Source organism: Fringilla coelebs (genome assembly GCF_963513975.1).
Source record: "Fringilla coelebs genome assembly, chromosome: 5".
Taxonomy (NCBI): domain Eukaryota; kingdom Metazoa; phylum Chordata; class Aves; order Passeriformes; family Fringillidae; genus Fringilla; species Fringilla coelebs.
The window spans coordinates 45,573,917-45,588,076 of record NC_140033.1 but is presented as its reverse complement, the minus strand read 5'-3'; the positions used below and the strand labels follow the sequence as shown (position 1 = coordinate 45,588,076).

General features: G+C 41.4%; 1 protein-coding gene across 2 annotated transcripts; it reads right to left on the bottom strand.

Moving 5' to 3' along the window:
• Nucleotides 1-74: 74 nt before the first annotated feature.
• Nucleotides 75-9,834, bottom strand: SLC25A3 (solute carrier family 25 member 3). 2 transcript variants are annotated; one of them, XM_084206401.1, is made up of 8 exons: nucleotides 9,690-9,834; nucleotides 9,379-9,535; nucleotides 4,915-5,036; nucleotides 2,258-2,437; nucleotides 1,960-2,141; nucleotides 1,079-1,251; nucleotides 516-626; nucleotides 75-405 (listed from the first exon to the last, which is right to left on the bottom strand). In XM_084206401.1, the coding sequence occupies exons 2-8, from the start codon at nucleotides 9,527-9,529 to the stop codon at nucleotides 245-247; spliced, it is 1,080 nt and encodes a 359-aa protein (XP_084062527.1). In that variant the 5' UTR covers nucleotides 9,530-9,535; nucleotides 9,690-9,834; the 3' UTR covers nucleotides 75-244. The 2 variants fall into 2 exon arrangements, with proteins under 2 accessions (XP_084062527.1, XP_084062528.1); XM_084206402.1 differs by lacking the exon at nucleotides 4,915-5,036 and adding an exon at nucleotides 4,636-4,757.
• Nucleotides 9,835-14,160: the final 4,326 nt, after the last annotated feature.

The window sequence follows — 14,160 nt, the reverse complement described above, 5'->3', positions numbered from 1 at the left end:
GCCAGGAGAGTATTTGAGGTATTTGCTACTATGAAATGAAGCTTACATATGCAGTAGTAAACAGACACTAAGCACTCTGTTTCTCATTTATTTCAGGCAATGACAGTGGTAGAATTTAAACCCTCATGAGAGATGAGGGCACAACCAATAATGACATTGTATAGTTTGTTTTCTACATAGTCAAATATATAAAAGTTTCATGAAACTCATCACTGGGTCAGCCAGCAGTCAGTCCATGAGTTGTCTATTCAGTTAGACCAAGCTTCTTCTTCAGAGACTCTGGCATTTCAGGTGGAGGTGGGCGAGGAAGTCTGAAATAAACCTTGACAGAATCGTAGATGAACCACTGTAGTGCAGTCAGGGTACCAATCATAATGATACGAGCAAACAGCCCTTTCCATACACCTGGAGAGCAAACCATAAATCATGAACAAAATAAAATGGCATGAAGAAAATACCTCCTCCCCTAAACACCAGAAACACTTGATCCAAAATACATGAAAGAAAGAATGTACCTTTGAATCCAAGCCTCATAAGAACCTGTGAAGCTGAGCTGCCCTTTTCTTTGTTCAACACAGACACCACAGAGTCAGCAGGATGGGAAACGATTGCACAGAACACACCAGCTGAAAGAATAATATGACATTAGTTCTGTGTTGATTTAGCTGTACCACTACTGTGTACACCAAGTACAACCAGTGAAACTTCCAAACAGAAGAAAACAGCCAGAAAAAAACTTCAGAATCTTTGGATATTGAAATTTCCCCCATTCATCCAAAGATTCCCAAGACTGCAGCTGATTTAAGTGAAAATTTGCATCTTTCTCAATTTTTAAATCTGGCCATTAATACTGGTAACATATAGGAGCAGTTAAGAGAAGTGTCCTATTACAGACCCATTTTCCCCTAACAGACCAATTTTATAGTTATTTCCCCTGCACATTTTAAAGCAGCAGGTTAAGTTCTCCCATGTTAATGACATCTGCTAATGTCACTTTTCAGTTAATACTCTGAAAAGCAACAGGTCTCTAGATTTGCAGTAATCCATTAATGAAGTGTAGAACTTAAAGATTCCTTACCAATATAGCCTGCAACAAAAGTGACTATCAGCTGTTCTCCTTTTGTACATTCACTTCGTGGCTTGGGGACCACATACTTGTACAGAGCTTCAACAGTACGTTCAAAGCAGGCAAATTTCATCATTGTGTATGGAATCTGTCTCATCCATAGTGGAGCCACACCTTTATAGAAACTTAATCAGAGAAGAGACAATCTCAGTTGCATTTTCTTCATTATTTAAAGTGTATTTCTAACCTGAAATAAATTAGCTTATTTATTGCTGCTATACAACTTCTATATACTGACCCTGTAATGCTGTCAATACCTACAGAAATTAGAGTTGTTAAAATTCCTAAGTACCACCTTCAAACAGCAACACAAATTGAAATTTTCCTGATCCCCAGGCTGCACAGCAGTTTCTTTAGTCACTTTTCAGATTACAATACAACTGCAGCAATGTAGTAATGATACTACCCGTGCAGTAAGGGTAATGTCTGCATGCCAGTCAAGTCCTGATAGTGAATCATGACCTGTACATCTACAGCCACTTCCATCAGAACAGAAAGCTAACATGCAGTTATATTACTCTCACATGCCAATGACTCAAGCATCTTTGACTGTACAACCAGAAAGTTGCTGAGTATCTCTGACTGGAACTGCTAGAAACTGAAGTTATCCAGCAGAACTCAGAACAAAGATACTCACAAAGATGGATCTAAGGAGCATGTGGAATTAACAGCCAGTTCAGCACAGATCACCTCAAGTATGTTAAATTCTTATCTTGAAATACAAAGACCAAAAAGTAGTACAAGCTAAGGCCAAAATAAGTTTTAGTACCAGCTCTTCATTAAGAAAATGCACTGAAAATCAAGAGTTGCAATTAAAATGAAGGGATGCTTACGCCCAGATGCCTTCTTCTGCAAACATTTTGGGTAAAGCCTGCCGTAGAGTGTTTGCATATCCAGGCTGTGTCTGAATGCGAACTTTAGCAGCTTCCATTGGAGCCAGAGCAATGTCAGCAAAAAACTCTGCACTGGCAGATGCAGCTAAATATAGCGAAGTACGCCACAAATAGGCATTTTCCTGAAAGGAATTGAAAAACACATTTTTATTCATGAGTTGTGCTTTTGTGATTACTCCTATCACTAATACTATTATGCTGCAGACACATAGCTTTACAAAAAACATTTAAGGCTTACCTCTCCCAGCATGTTGCCATACAGGATTTTGAAAACTTCATAAAAACCAAATTTACAAAGCCCTTGCATGGAATAGCCAATAAAAGTTGGAGCCCATCCCTTAGCCAAGCCACGAACACCATCTTCATTGATTGTCACTGAAAATCCATTGAAGATGCTCTTGTATTTTTGTGGATCCACCTAAAAAGAACAGACAGCAAAATGTTTGATATAGCTTACTATGTTCCTTCTCACACCCCCATCCAAAATCTGAAATTCTTCTATTCCTCAGAGAACTGGTTTCCTGTAATTCCCTGGTCAGACGATGTTAACCACAAAGTTACACTAATGGTTACTTGCTACTCTCAAACCCTGACTTATTTTAACAGCCAGTATGTTCTTCCTCAATACTCAGACACCCTTTAATTCTCCAAATTAACAATTCAACTGTAATGAAAAGACTTACTGAAATCACTGTTCTAACATTGTCAGTGGTGCAACTACTGGTGCAACTACGTATAGATCAGATTTTAAAAAAATTTAATGGGTCCTGTCAGCAATCTCATCTACTTTACACACTCTACCTATGTATACTCAAGCACTGCCAGAAACCTAGTAATTCACATGATTACTAATCAGAGAAGGTTGCTCTCCTGTGTGATCTCTCCACATAGTCAGATTAAGACAGATGGAGCAAACCAGATCAAAGACTACTCAAAAACTTCCACACTTGTACTTTGACTTGGCAATAAAGACTACACACTGTCTTCTGCCCAAGAAATTTTGAGTGAGATTTTATTAACTTATCAGAAATTTAACACAGACTGACTTCAATAATTTTGTTTCAGGTGAAAGGAAGTAATTTAGCAGAAACTTTTCCATAGGTAATTACATCACATCCCACTGTTACTTTTCATATTTGACATCATCCAACAGCTCCTCTAAGGATAAAAAGGAAAATATCAAACTGGATGCCAATCAAAGCTTTCAGAAAGAGGTACGAAACATGCATGCCAACCTGCACTGACTGGAATTTTGTCCTGCAGTCTAGGAACAACATAACTGAGATCTAGTTCACCTAAATATGTCAATTTTAGAAAGAGACATAATTTTAGAAAATTGGCTATTTAATCAGGCACTGTAAAATGGGACTATGTTCAAGTCAGAACCATGCTTAGTTATTAGGCGTGTAACAGGTGTTCTGGTTTCAGTTAAACCATGGCAAAGGTGACCTCTTCTTAAAAAGACATGAGAGGGCAGGCAACAGGTTTCTTCCTGGAGAACTTAGGAAGGATTAGTAACATGCTCTGTACTGGATCTGTAAAGAGATAAATGCTGACAGGTTTTACAAGATCACACCTGGAATCCACATGGAACCCCCCTCCTGAACCTTCCTCTAAGTGCTGGAGAGGGAAGGGGAAGTACCACCACCCTGACCATATAATAAACCAGAACTGATAGCCCACACTGAGCATGTCTGATGTGTTACAGATTTCCTAGATTGAGACTAGAATTTTAGATGCTCTCAAGAATGTGAAAAAGTCCCTCTGGTAAACATTAAATAAAGGCCATTCCAAAGAACATGGTTTTGAAGAATAGCACGTGCATACTTCTAGCATGACAAGGTCTGATAATTCATAGTTCCCTCCTAATTTCAGGAGTTCTATAATTACAAAATGGCCATTTTTAAATCAGCCTATGCAACATGGAAATCATTAACTATTGTATTTCCAGAAATTTACAAGAGTGCTTTAATTTGCTTCATTTTTGCAGATTTGCCTGAATAAATCCGTTAGTATGTTTTCACCCATGGCAGTTCACAAAATTGTTTTAATGTGTCACAAGGGCAATGCAACTATGCTCCTTTGAGATTAATCAAAAACCACTTCAAGGAAAGCAGTTGCAAGCATCAGTGGCCTTCATGACACCAGATCAAGTTTTAGCCACTCTACTCAAAGTGGCATCATTAGAAAATATCCAATCCATAAGCCGTGCATTGATATCCATGGTGTTAATGGATCAAATTACACATGCATGTCACTCCAGGCTAAAAAACACAGATCCAAAAGATACTATTTCCTTACTCCAAAAGCACTGGAATAATGCTGGACAGCCAACCAGCCAGCAGAGTAACATTGTGGTGGGTGCCTTCTAGCAAATATAGTCAGTTAAATGTGACTTAAATGCTGTCCAAAAATTATGCATCCAGATTATCCATAATACATTTACTTCTCTTCAAAGTGGTATTTCGCTAATCTTACAGCAGAAGATTTGATAAATCACCATTCAAGTTTATTTGCTTCTTCTCATCCACAAAAGATTGCTTCCCTACTGCCACCTCTTAATATGCTGGCTACATAGAAAACAGAAGTTCAAGAAATGTTTAAGTTTATACAAACCTGCATACGACATTTCACTAAATCCAGAGGTACGACACCAGTGTGTGTCAGGCCACAACTTAGGACCCCACCAACGCCACAGAGAGCATAAAACTTGAGCGAGCCATATTCACAACTGTATTCTGCAGCAAAAAATAAAGACACACCATGCTTTTATATCAACTCCATGCACTGTTGGACAGCCATGTCCAGGGTATAGTTTTTCCCTCCATTTCATTAGTAATTAAATATACCACACTGAACATGCTCTGTCATCACATACCAACATGCAGAACAAACCTGCATTCTGCATTTAACCAGGTCTAGAGGAACCAGGGCCGTGTGTGTTGTTCCACAGCTAATAATCCCACCAAGGCCACAAAGGACAAAGAATCTGTTTGAGCCATAGGCACAGCTGTATTCTAGTTAATTGGAAAAAATTATACATATATGATCAATCATAAATGCTAACAATGATCAGAAAAGAAACAAAACTAAGTGCTACTTTCTCAAAAGTATTAAACTGAAATAATCTCCCATGATGTATTATTTGAATATAGTGTTATAATGAAAAATTATTCTTTTGCTTTAAATTAAAACATTTTGGACTGACAAGACTTGATTCTAAGCCTTCCAAATTGAATTTCTTCCTTTAAATAAGCAAAGGAAGAAACACTGAAGTTTTAGCTCATAGCACACTAAAACCATAGAAATTAATCCCAGAAGTTACTAGAAGAAACTATGACTCAAAGTTGCAATGTCCAACAACTTCTTATATCCAGGAAATAAGAATAGTAGTAGTCCTCTAGTACTCAAAAGACAAAGCTTCTTTCATAAGTATTCTATGACAATTTAACTTATGTATTTAAGTAGAGACTATAAAAGGTACAATATTGGTGTCGGAGATATGCAGATTTATTTTCAAGTATTTCTCAGATTATTACACAGATTTTTTTGTAAACTGTCTTTCAAATACAGACTCTCACATGTATACAGCTTGTTTAATAAAACTGCAGATTGCTAATTATTGTCCTATTGAATGCTCATACAAGGTTCATTAAAGAATCTTTCAGGTCACATTTAATTAAGAGATACTTCATATGTACTGTCCTATACAGTGTATATACTGTGCATAAAACCATCCAATCTTAGAATATGTTATTAATTTTCACATATTCCTATACAATGAAGTTACTGGAGCTGGAAAAAAAGAATCCATTTTCTTCTTTCACTTTGAAGAAGCTACAGAGGCTATGAGTGAGTGCAAACAAGAAACACTCAAATTTACAATGAACAGTAAAAAATAAGCATAAAGTAGCAGCGCAGTTCTGCTACTATGCTCAACATTTTTAAAATATACATAAAAGCAAATCCAACATACTGAATAAGCATACAGGAAATAATAACTATGTAAAAAATATTCTCCAAAGTAGAAAAACAATCTTTTGCCACTAAATTTACTGGTGTCACTTCAATATAATGGAATAGACATTAAAGTGTTACAACTTAGTAAGAAGCATCTCCAAGAAACACTAATGAAAACTACAGACAGCCAAACACTGTATTATGTAGAGCTTCTTTGCCATCTTTCTGGTTCTGAATTCCTTTATGAACATCAGCAGAAGCTGACAATGATGTTCAACAGCACCAGCAGAGCAGCAGATAACACTAGCAGGTTTAGCCAGCTTATAACTTTTAAAGGAACTCCTTCCCACAAATGTTCCAGATTTTACATTACATTTTGTATTTATATTTTACCTTACTTTTAAAAATTGCCCAAATAACAAAAAATAAGTTTGTTTTTTATTTAAAACAATAAATATCAAATAACAGATGCCATAGTGAACCTAAGTTAAAAGCTAAAAATCAGTTTTCAGAATAACTTATTTTTTATTGAGACACTGCTAAAGGCTGTAAATATGCTGATCTGGGACTTACATATACGTCCAAAATAGCAGATCTACAGACAGCAGAAACAGTCTGTTCTTTCTAGAATGGCTGGTTAAACACACACAGATCAGGCAGGTGTAACCAGAGAACAGACTCTAGGTCTGTCTGGGCCAGCTCTGTCTAGCTGTGTCTTTGGCCAACAGCACCACAGCCCTACAGCAGCTACCATGCTGCCAGATCTCAGAACTGTTTGTTCACATTACCTTTATCACAGTAATTTAAAGTCATACTCCTCAAATGACAGGGACAGACCTTCATAGTAGCCAGAGAAAAGAAGAGTTTTATGTATGTGCTGGATTACAGTGCTATTCAGACTGACCTGTCAGCCTGGTGTTCAAGCACAGTAAGAAAGCCAGTATCAATTAGGCTCAAGCTCTTTAGAGGTGCCTAGGTCTGTAGTGGTACAGTAGTATTAGGAAAATTAAGCCACAGATGATCTTGGACTTTTTATTTCAGAAGACGAGTCAAATTTTCTAAAAAACCAGCTGAACATGCTGCACATAGGACAAGAAAGTCATTCTTACATACCCAGGTAATCATTTAAGACAAATACCCTTAAGGTACACAAATTATACCTATGGCATAAAAATATATCTACTCTGTTGAGACAGCTACATTGTAACTATTTCATATCTCTGCTTCCAATCTGACACATTAACAAGGACAAATTCCATGAGCCAGTCATAAAATACTTGGTCTCTGAGCACCACTGCGGCTGATGCCCTGAGCTGATCTCAGAAGGTCGTGTGGCTTGTACTGACTTTGTGTGACCTTGTGCAAGTTCAGATATCTTCTGCAACGTGTTATGTTCTCAACACAAAAGCCAGAGAACCAGCTGGATACGTGAAATATTGAACTCAGCAGAAAAGATGATAAAGATTGAAAAACTTTGGCCACCTTTGACCTCAACTGCCAACAAAGAGGATGAAGATTAAGCATAATGCTTTAAAGAAATAAGTGCACCTACTGAATATATTTAGCATACCAAAGAGCGATTTAGGGCTTTAGTTAGCTGGCAGCAGGATTACTACACTGAAAGCCACAAATAAATTCCTTGAAAACTTTGTAAAACGAACCTCTTTCACGTATTATATAAATGTTCATGCAAATCCACTGAAATACTTCAATAATCAAAGTACTTCAGAAAGGTAGCTTGCTGAAAGTAATTCCTACTTTTTTTTTAAGTAAAACCAGAGAGACACTTTTATGTTATTGACAGCTTAAAAGAATTACAATTTAAATATCCACCTCTACTTCAGATGGACTTCAACAGGTTGGAGAGGCGTGCAGAGAAGAACTGAATTAAGTCTCCAAGAGAGGCAAATGTAGGGTCTTGTACCTGGGGAGTAACAGCGCCAAGGACCAGCACAGGCTGGGGGCCAACCTGCTGGAAATGGCTCTGCAGAGAAGTGGGGGTCCTGCTGAGCAGCCAAGCTGTCCATGAGCCAGCAGTGTGTGTCCCTGTGGCAAAGAAGGCCACTCCACCAGGGTATCCTGTAATGCACTAGGAAGAGCACTGCCAGCAGCTTGAGGGTGATCCTGTCTCTTTACTCAGCCCCAGTGAGGCTACATTTGGAGTGCTGTGCCCAGTCCTGCACCGCTCAGTACAAGACAGACACGGAACTCCTGGAACCGGTCCAGGGGAGGGCAACAAACACGAAGAGGAGACTGGAAAACCTCACCTTCACCTATTATGAAAAAAGGCTGAAGGAGTTGGGTCTGTTCAGCCTCAAAAAAGGATGAGTGAAAGTGGATCTCATCATTGCGTATAACTATTTTTGGGAGGGTGTCAAGAGAATGGACTCGGGCTCTTCTCGGTGGTGCCAAGCAACAGGACAAGAAGCAATGGTCAGACACTGATGCCAGGAAGTTCTATCTGAAAATAAGAACTTCTTTACTGTAGTGACCATGCAGTGAAACTGGTTGCCCAAAGAGTCTGTGGAGTCTCCCTCCCTGGAGATATTCAAGAATCTGAACACAGTCCTGCGCAATCTGCTCCAAGATGACCCTACTTCAGCAGGGAAGTTGGACCTACAATGATGATGATGACTCACTGTGGTCTTTTCCACTCTTATCCATTCTGTGGTACTGCAAGTATCATAAAGGTCTGACCTTCAGAAGTCAACAAATTAACTGGGAAGCATACAGAAAGCACTTGCACTTAACTCTTAAGTGCATGCCTGTATCTTAGATAGCAAGTTATCTGGCATACGTCCCACAACTAGTAAAAAGAAAAAAATAACTAAAAAAGAACAGCACCAAGCACCCTTAATGTATCTAGACGTTCAGGTACCCACCTATGAATAGACTGGTGAAAAAATAAGAGAAAAAGGGAAAAAAGATGGGAGAGACGGTCTTTCGAATCCACAGATTCAATCGCTGCTCCTCTCCACCGATGAAAGAAGTACAGGCCTACAACCTCGGTGCCCGAGGCTGCAGGCCATGCAGAGTCAGAAAAAGCGCTCTCTGCTCCCCAAGACAAAATCTACGGGGGGTCTCTGTGATTACTCTGCACTAGAGCCTTCCGATGTCCTTTCCCGGCAAACCCGGATCCCTCCTGCTCCTCAGCACACACGGCCGGGAGAGCGGAAGCACCGCCAGGGCCTCCCCCGCCCGTGCCCTTCCTCGTCCTCCAAGCGGGCGCGTAGGCCCAGCACCGGCCCCTCCCGGTGCGGCCGAGCCCCGCTGGGCGCTGGCATCCCCTGCGCCGCCCTAGCGGCCACAGGCCCGCGTTGGCGGGGTCAGCGCAGGCACCGCCAGCCCCGCACGCCCGCGGGCTTCCCCTCCGCCGCGGCCCCTCCGTCCCGCTCTCACCTTCGTCGGCGGACGCGGCCGCCAGGCCCCGCCGCGTGGCGGAGGCCTCCGCGGGCTCCGCTGGGCGCTTCCTCACGCCGTCCTGCACCAGCTGGAAGTGCGGCGCGTAGAACGGGTTGTGCCGCGCGAGCGGCGCGATGGACGAGAACATGGCGACCTGAGGCGGGCGAGAAGAGCAGAACGACGTAGGACCGGAAAACCCCGCCACGGCGCGGCCGCCGAGCCCCGGCCCTGCAGCCGCGAAGCGGCCCTGCCGCCCCGAGGCTGAGCCCGGTTCCCGGCGGCGGGCGGCCCGCACCGCCCCGACTCACCTCGCAAGATGGAGCCGCTGCGGCAGAGGCTGAACGCGGGCCCCGCGCCGTCACCTTGTCCTTCACCGCGCCGGGGGCGGGGCCGCCGCACAACGACCCGCGCCGCGATTGGCGGAGGCGCCACGCCAACCGCCGCGCACGCGCGGCCACCGCCCTCCCGCTCCGCACCTGCGCCCGGGCCCGGGCCCAGCCCGCCCCTCAACGCCCCGGGAGCGGCCGCGGGGGCGGCTCTGCCGGGCCTGGCTCGCTGCGGCCGCTGCTCGGGGTGTGTGAGCCCGCCCTACTGCGATAGACCCTGCGCCTCGGCTTCAGTTCCTTCCTTATCGCCGCCCGGCTCGGGGCGCTTGCCAGCCGCGCCACGTGCCTCCCGCAGCCTTGCCCCGGGCAATGTCAAACCAGAGACGCGCCCGAACGCGAGTTCCCTGTGCTGGCCTTGAGCCGCGCTCTGCAGCACTCACACCGAATCATGAAAGCACCAGGGCTGGAAGGGATGTTTAAGTCTAACCCCTAGCATCGCCCCCGTTTTTTAAGATTAGTTTAAAGAAGTCCTCGTTATCACCCCCGGTTGCACGTCTGGTAATCACATCCAGTAATACTTTGTAATCAGGCTGGTAGTCACACAGGATGCAGTTCCCTGAGCAGAAAGCTCACCCCTCTCACCAGACTCCAGCTGAGAACTCTGGCAGCCCAAGCACGGCCAGATCTAGCACCGAGCACTGCCTGCAGACCCCCTGGCCGAGCTCCACCTTCGGCGGGTCAGTTTGCAGGGCACCATGACATAGGCTATGCTACAAGGGCTGCAGCTGCTCACAGAATTGTCTCTTACTGGTTTGTTAAAAGCAGAATGTTCTCTAACACGGGACCCGTGCTTGGCCTTACCTCTCTTTAACTATGCCTTTTCCAGCACAGGGTGATTTCACTCATTTTTACATAGTACAAGACTAGCACAGACAAATTCAGGTCTCCAGTTACTGAAGAGGCAATAACTCCACTTTTTCATTGTTTTGATCATATACTTTTGATTATAGTGCTCTGCAACAGCATATACACACAAGCCAGGAAAGCAAGAGACATGTGCTGAACATCCCAGCTCTTACTTCTGGACAAATGACTGCACACCAGCAGCACCATGCAGAAGAAACACCCCAACTTTGGTCAGCTAAAGGGCTCCTATCAAACTTCCAAGGAAGGCTCTACTTGCTCTATTTCACAACAAAGTTGTGAATCTAGGGAGACCTTCCTACAAAGACAAAAGTGCCCAATAGCACTGTCAAATATATCAGGGTTGGTTAAGTGCCTCTTGAATAAACTACACTCCAGCTCAAGTAGGAAAAGGACAAATGAAACTTGCATTCTCCAAATACTTTAATTTAGCAACCAGCTGAGAGCCCAAAGTGCTGTTGAATTCATTGCCAGTGGCAGCAGTGAAAAAATACCCAGAATTGTTCATTTGCCATTACTTGTTCTGCTCTACTCACTTACCTGTAAACAATTACTGGTAACAATGTTTTCTTTAAAAGCCAAACACTGACACTTATTTTCAATTAGATGGTAACCTCTAAACATGATTGAGATTTGGGCTCTTACCTTAAAACTGCATATAAATTATTACAATTCTTGCAGACTTTTCCAATTTTTAACATATAGAAAACCTCTGTTCCTTCCAATTATGAAGGATGAGTAGATGACTACTTATAGACATCTAATGGCAATTTGTGTGCACAACTATACAGATGCTTATGAGTTAGTCTGTAGAACTTTTCTGGGATAAACTGTGAGTTTGGTTTTTGTTTTAAGCGACAATTAACTTCTTACAGCTGTACTATTAACAAGAACTACTAAACAGCATAGTCTCATGAAAATACAGGGATAATGCATGCTCTTGATAAATACATATGATTTCACAAAGAAAATACCTACTACTTTTCCCAGATTCGAAGGAATAAAATAGGAATGCCTGTAATTCAAACCACGTAGATTAATTTAATTAATTCCTGAGAGACATTGCAGGTAGTAATAGGTGAAGACTTGAAAGGTTGACACCTTCTAGTGTCAACCTCTGTCCAATTAACAGTAAAAAGAGCTATTGTAAATTAAATCCATCTTCTTAATCAATAGCTCTACATGCTTTATGAGGTTAGGAAAATTTCAGTTTGCAACTCTGGAGTGTTCTTAATTTCATCTACCCTTGTGTTTTAACACCCACCACATACCCTCTCCATTTCCCACCCCAATTTCACCTCACACTGCATACAATCAAGGAAATGCAGACTAGTTCCTGTCTTAGAACTGTGAAAAGTTACTGTAACATTTTGGTGAAGACTGCAAGCAAAATCAAAGCTCTTAGGAGCTTGTTTGCCAGGTGACCTTGTTTTCAGAAATACACGAGATACTAAAACGACCATCCACACCTTTGATAACCAGGTAAGCAGAGCAGCATCTGCTTGGGTTGTAAACTTGTACTTTATATACACTTTCCTTGTTGCAACATCAGAACTACGAGACCTTGGTTCTAGAATCAGTCATGAATCAGGTTTTACAGCCCAAGGGAAACCTTAGCATTTCTTTCACCAGGATTCAAGCCTCCAATGTTGAACAACAGCAGTCAAATGGTCTCAACACAAAAAGTAGTGAAACCTCTATTCCAATTAATTGCTGCCACGTATATCCTTTTCTAATAATATTTCTTTATTTTTTTTCATCCTCCTCACACATTATATGGTTTCTCTCTTAAGAATCACAATTTTTTTTTTTCCTAAAGAACAACAACAGAAAAAAAAAAAAACCAAAGTGCAATTATTATGTTTTAACCACAGGCTACCAGAGCTAACAAAGAACTTCAAAGTGAGGTGGAACAGAAAACTTGTGGGATTTTTTTTTTTTATATCAGCATATACACAGTACTTACAGGTTTCTATGTCACCTTAGGACTGCTTTACAAGTTCAATTAGCTTGGATACCCTGTGCTGTCTGAAATATGCATGTACATATCCATTGTAGTAATTTGCTGTTGCAAAGCAGCCTGGTAAATGCCCTCAGGAAAAAGCAAGTCAAAGGACAGTTTTAGACAAAGATGGGTAGACTTACCTAACACACAATAAAAGCCACATTCACAGACAACAAAGGATATGCTGGAACACCCACCTTTGCAAATACAAAATTTAAAATGATACATCACAACATTATGCATCCCTGTATCTATTCCACCCAATATGTTACTTAAGCCATATCAAAGTAAGCCAAATATACCATGCACAAGATATGTCACACTCTTTTACCAGCTTCATTTACAATTACATAAATTTTACTTCTGAGTCTTCTTTGGGACCTGTATTATTTAAAGGCATTCTTTTTGTACTCAGCTCTTCTGCTTTGAATCTGCATAAACTAGTTTTAAACTATTTTTAAAAATATATCTTGTCTACAAAATTAGTGAAGAAGGCAATTAGCAGGAATTTTAATACCATAAAGAGTTCTGTAAGCTATGCCACAGGAAACAAAACACACAGACCAAGTCCAGGAAGGATCCAAAATCATTCTGTAGGCCAGTGCTGAGCATGGTTTTTAGCAAGTAAACTTGAAGTCAAGTTCTTTCACACTGTTTCTTATGCAAGTACAAATGAAGGTCTTAAAACACAGAGAATTTAAATTTAAGATCCTTCTTGAAAATGTATTGTCTTAGACACTACTGAAGCTCTCCTGCTCTCACCATGGATCAGATGCTGTACGATTAATCTCAAGACTGCAAGTGCAATCCTCTAGTGATCCACAGCTTGATACCAGGCTCCCAAGACTGGATGCATGTCGAAAGATTAGCACAGAATTTAAAGGGGAAAATACAAACTGTGTGTTAACTCCAATTCAGACAGGAAATCAAAACCTGCCAGCCAGCTTTTCAGCACAGCATTATTATGACCAATCATGAGACCCAAACCCAAAATAACACCATCATGCCCATTAACTTCCACAGGACTTTTCCAGACCTTTTGTAGCCCTTGCCCTATAAGGGACTTCTTAAATCATACTTACTACATCAGAACTCCACTCATTTTTGCAACTGGATTTTGGATACTAGTCCACAAAGTTGCTCTATTTTGTCATTGGTTCTGAAAGTTCAAGCTGTCTCTGTCTAAAAAAAAACCAAGATGAACTCATGGAACAAAAGTGAGAATGTGTAAAAGGAAGGAAAAAAAGTAACACCAGTGCCTATTGCTTCAGCACTTTGATAAAAAGACTACAGTAGAATTATATACTTCAGCTGAACTTCTACAGCAGTAGTTAGAAGGCTTTAAGCACATACAGCTTATAAGCACTATGTGTTACTCTTAGAATACCATGAAAAATTCATCTTTGGGGCCAGGAGAAATCTACTCTCAGGGCTACCTCACACCATTAAATGTCTGAAATATAAAAAACCCATTCATTTCTTGAAGATGCAATGCCTTCCAACTACAACTGAACTAGACGTGGA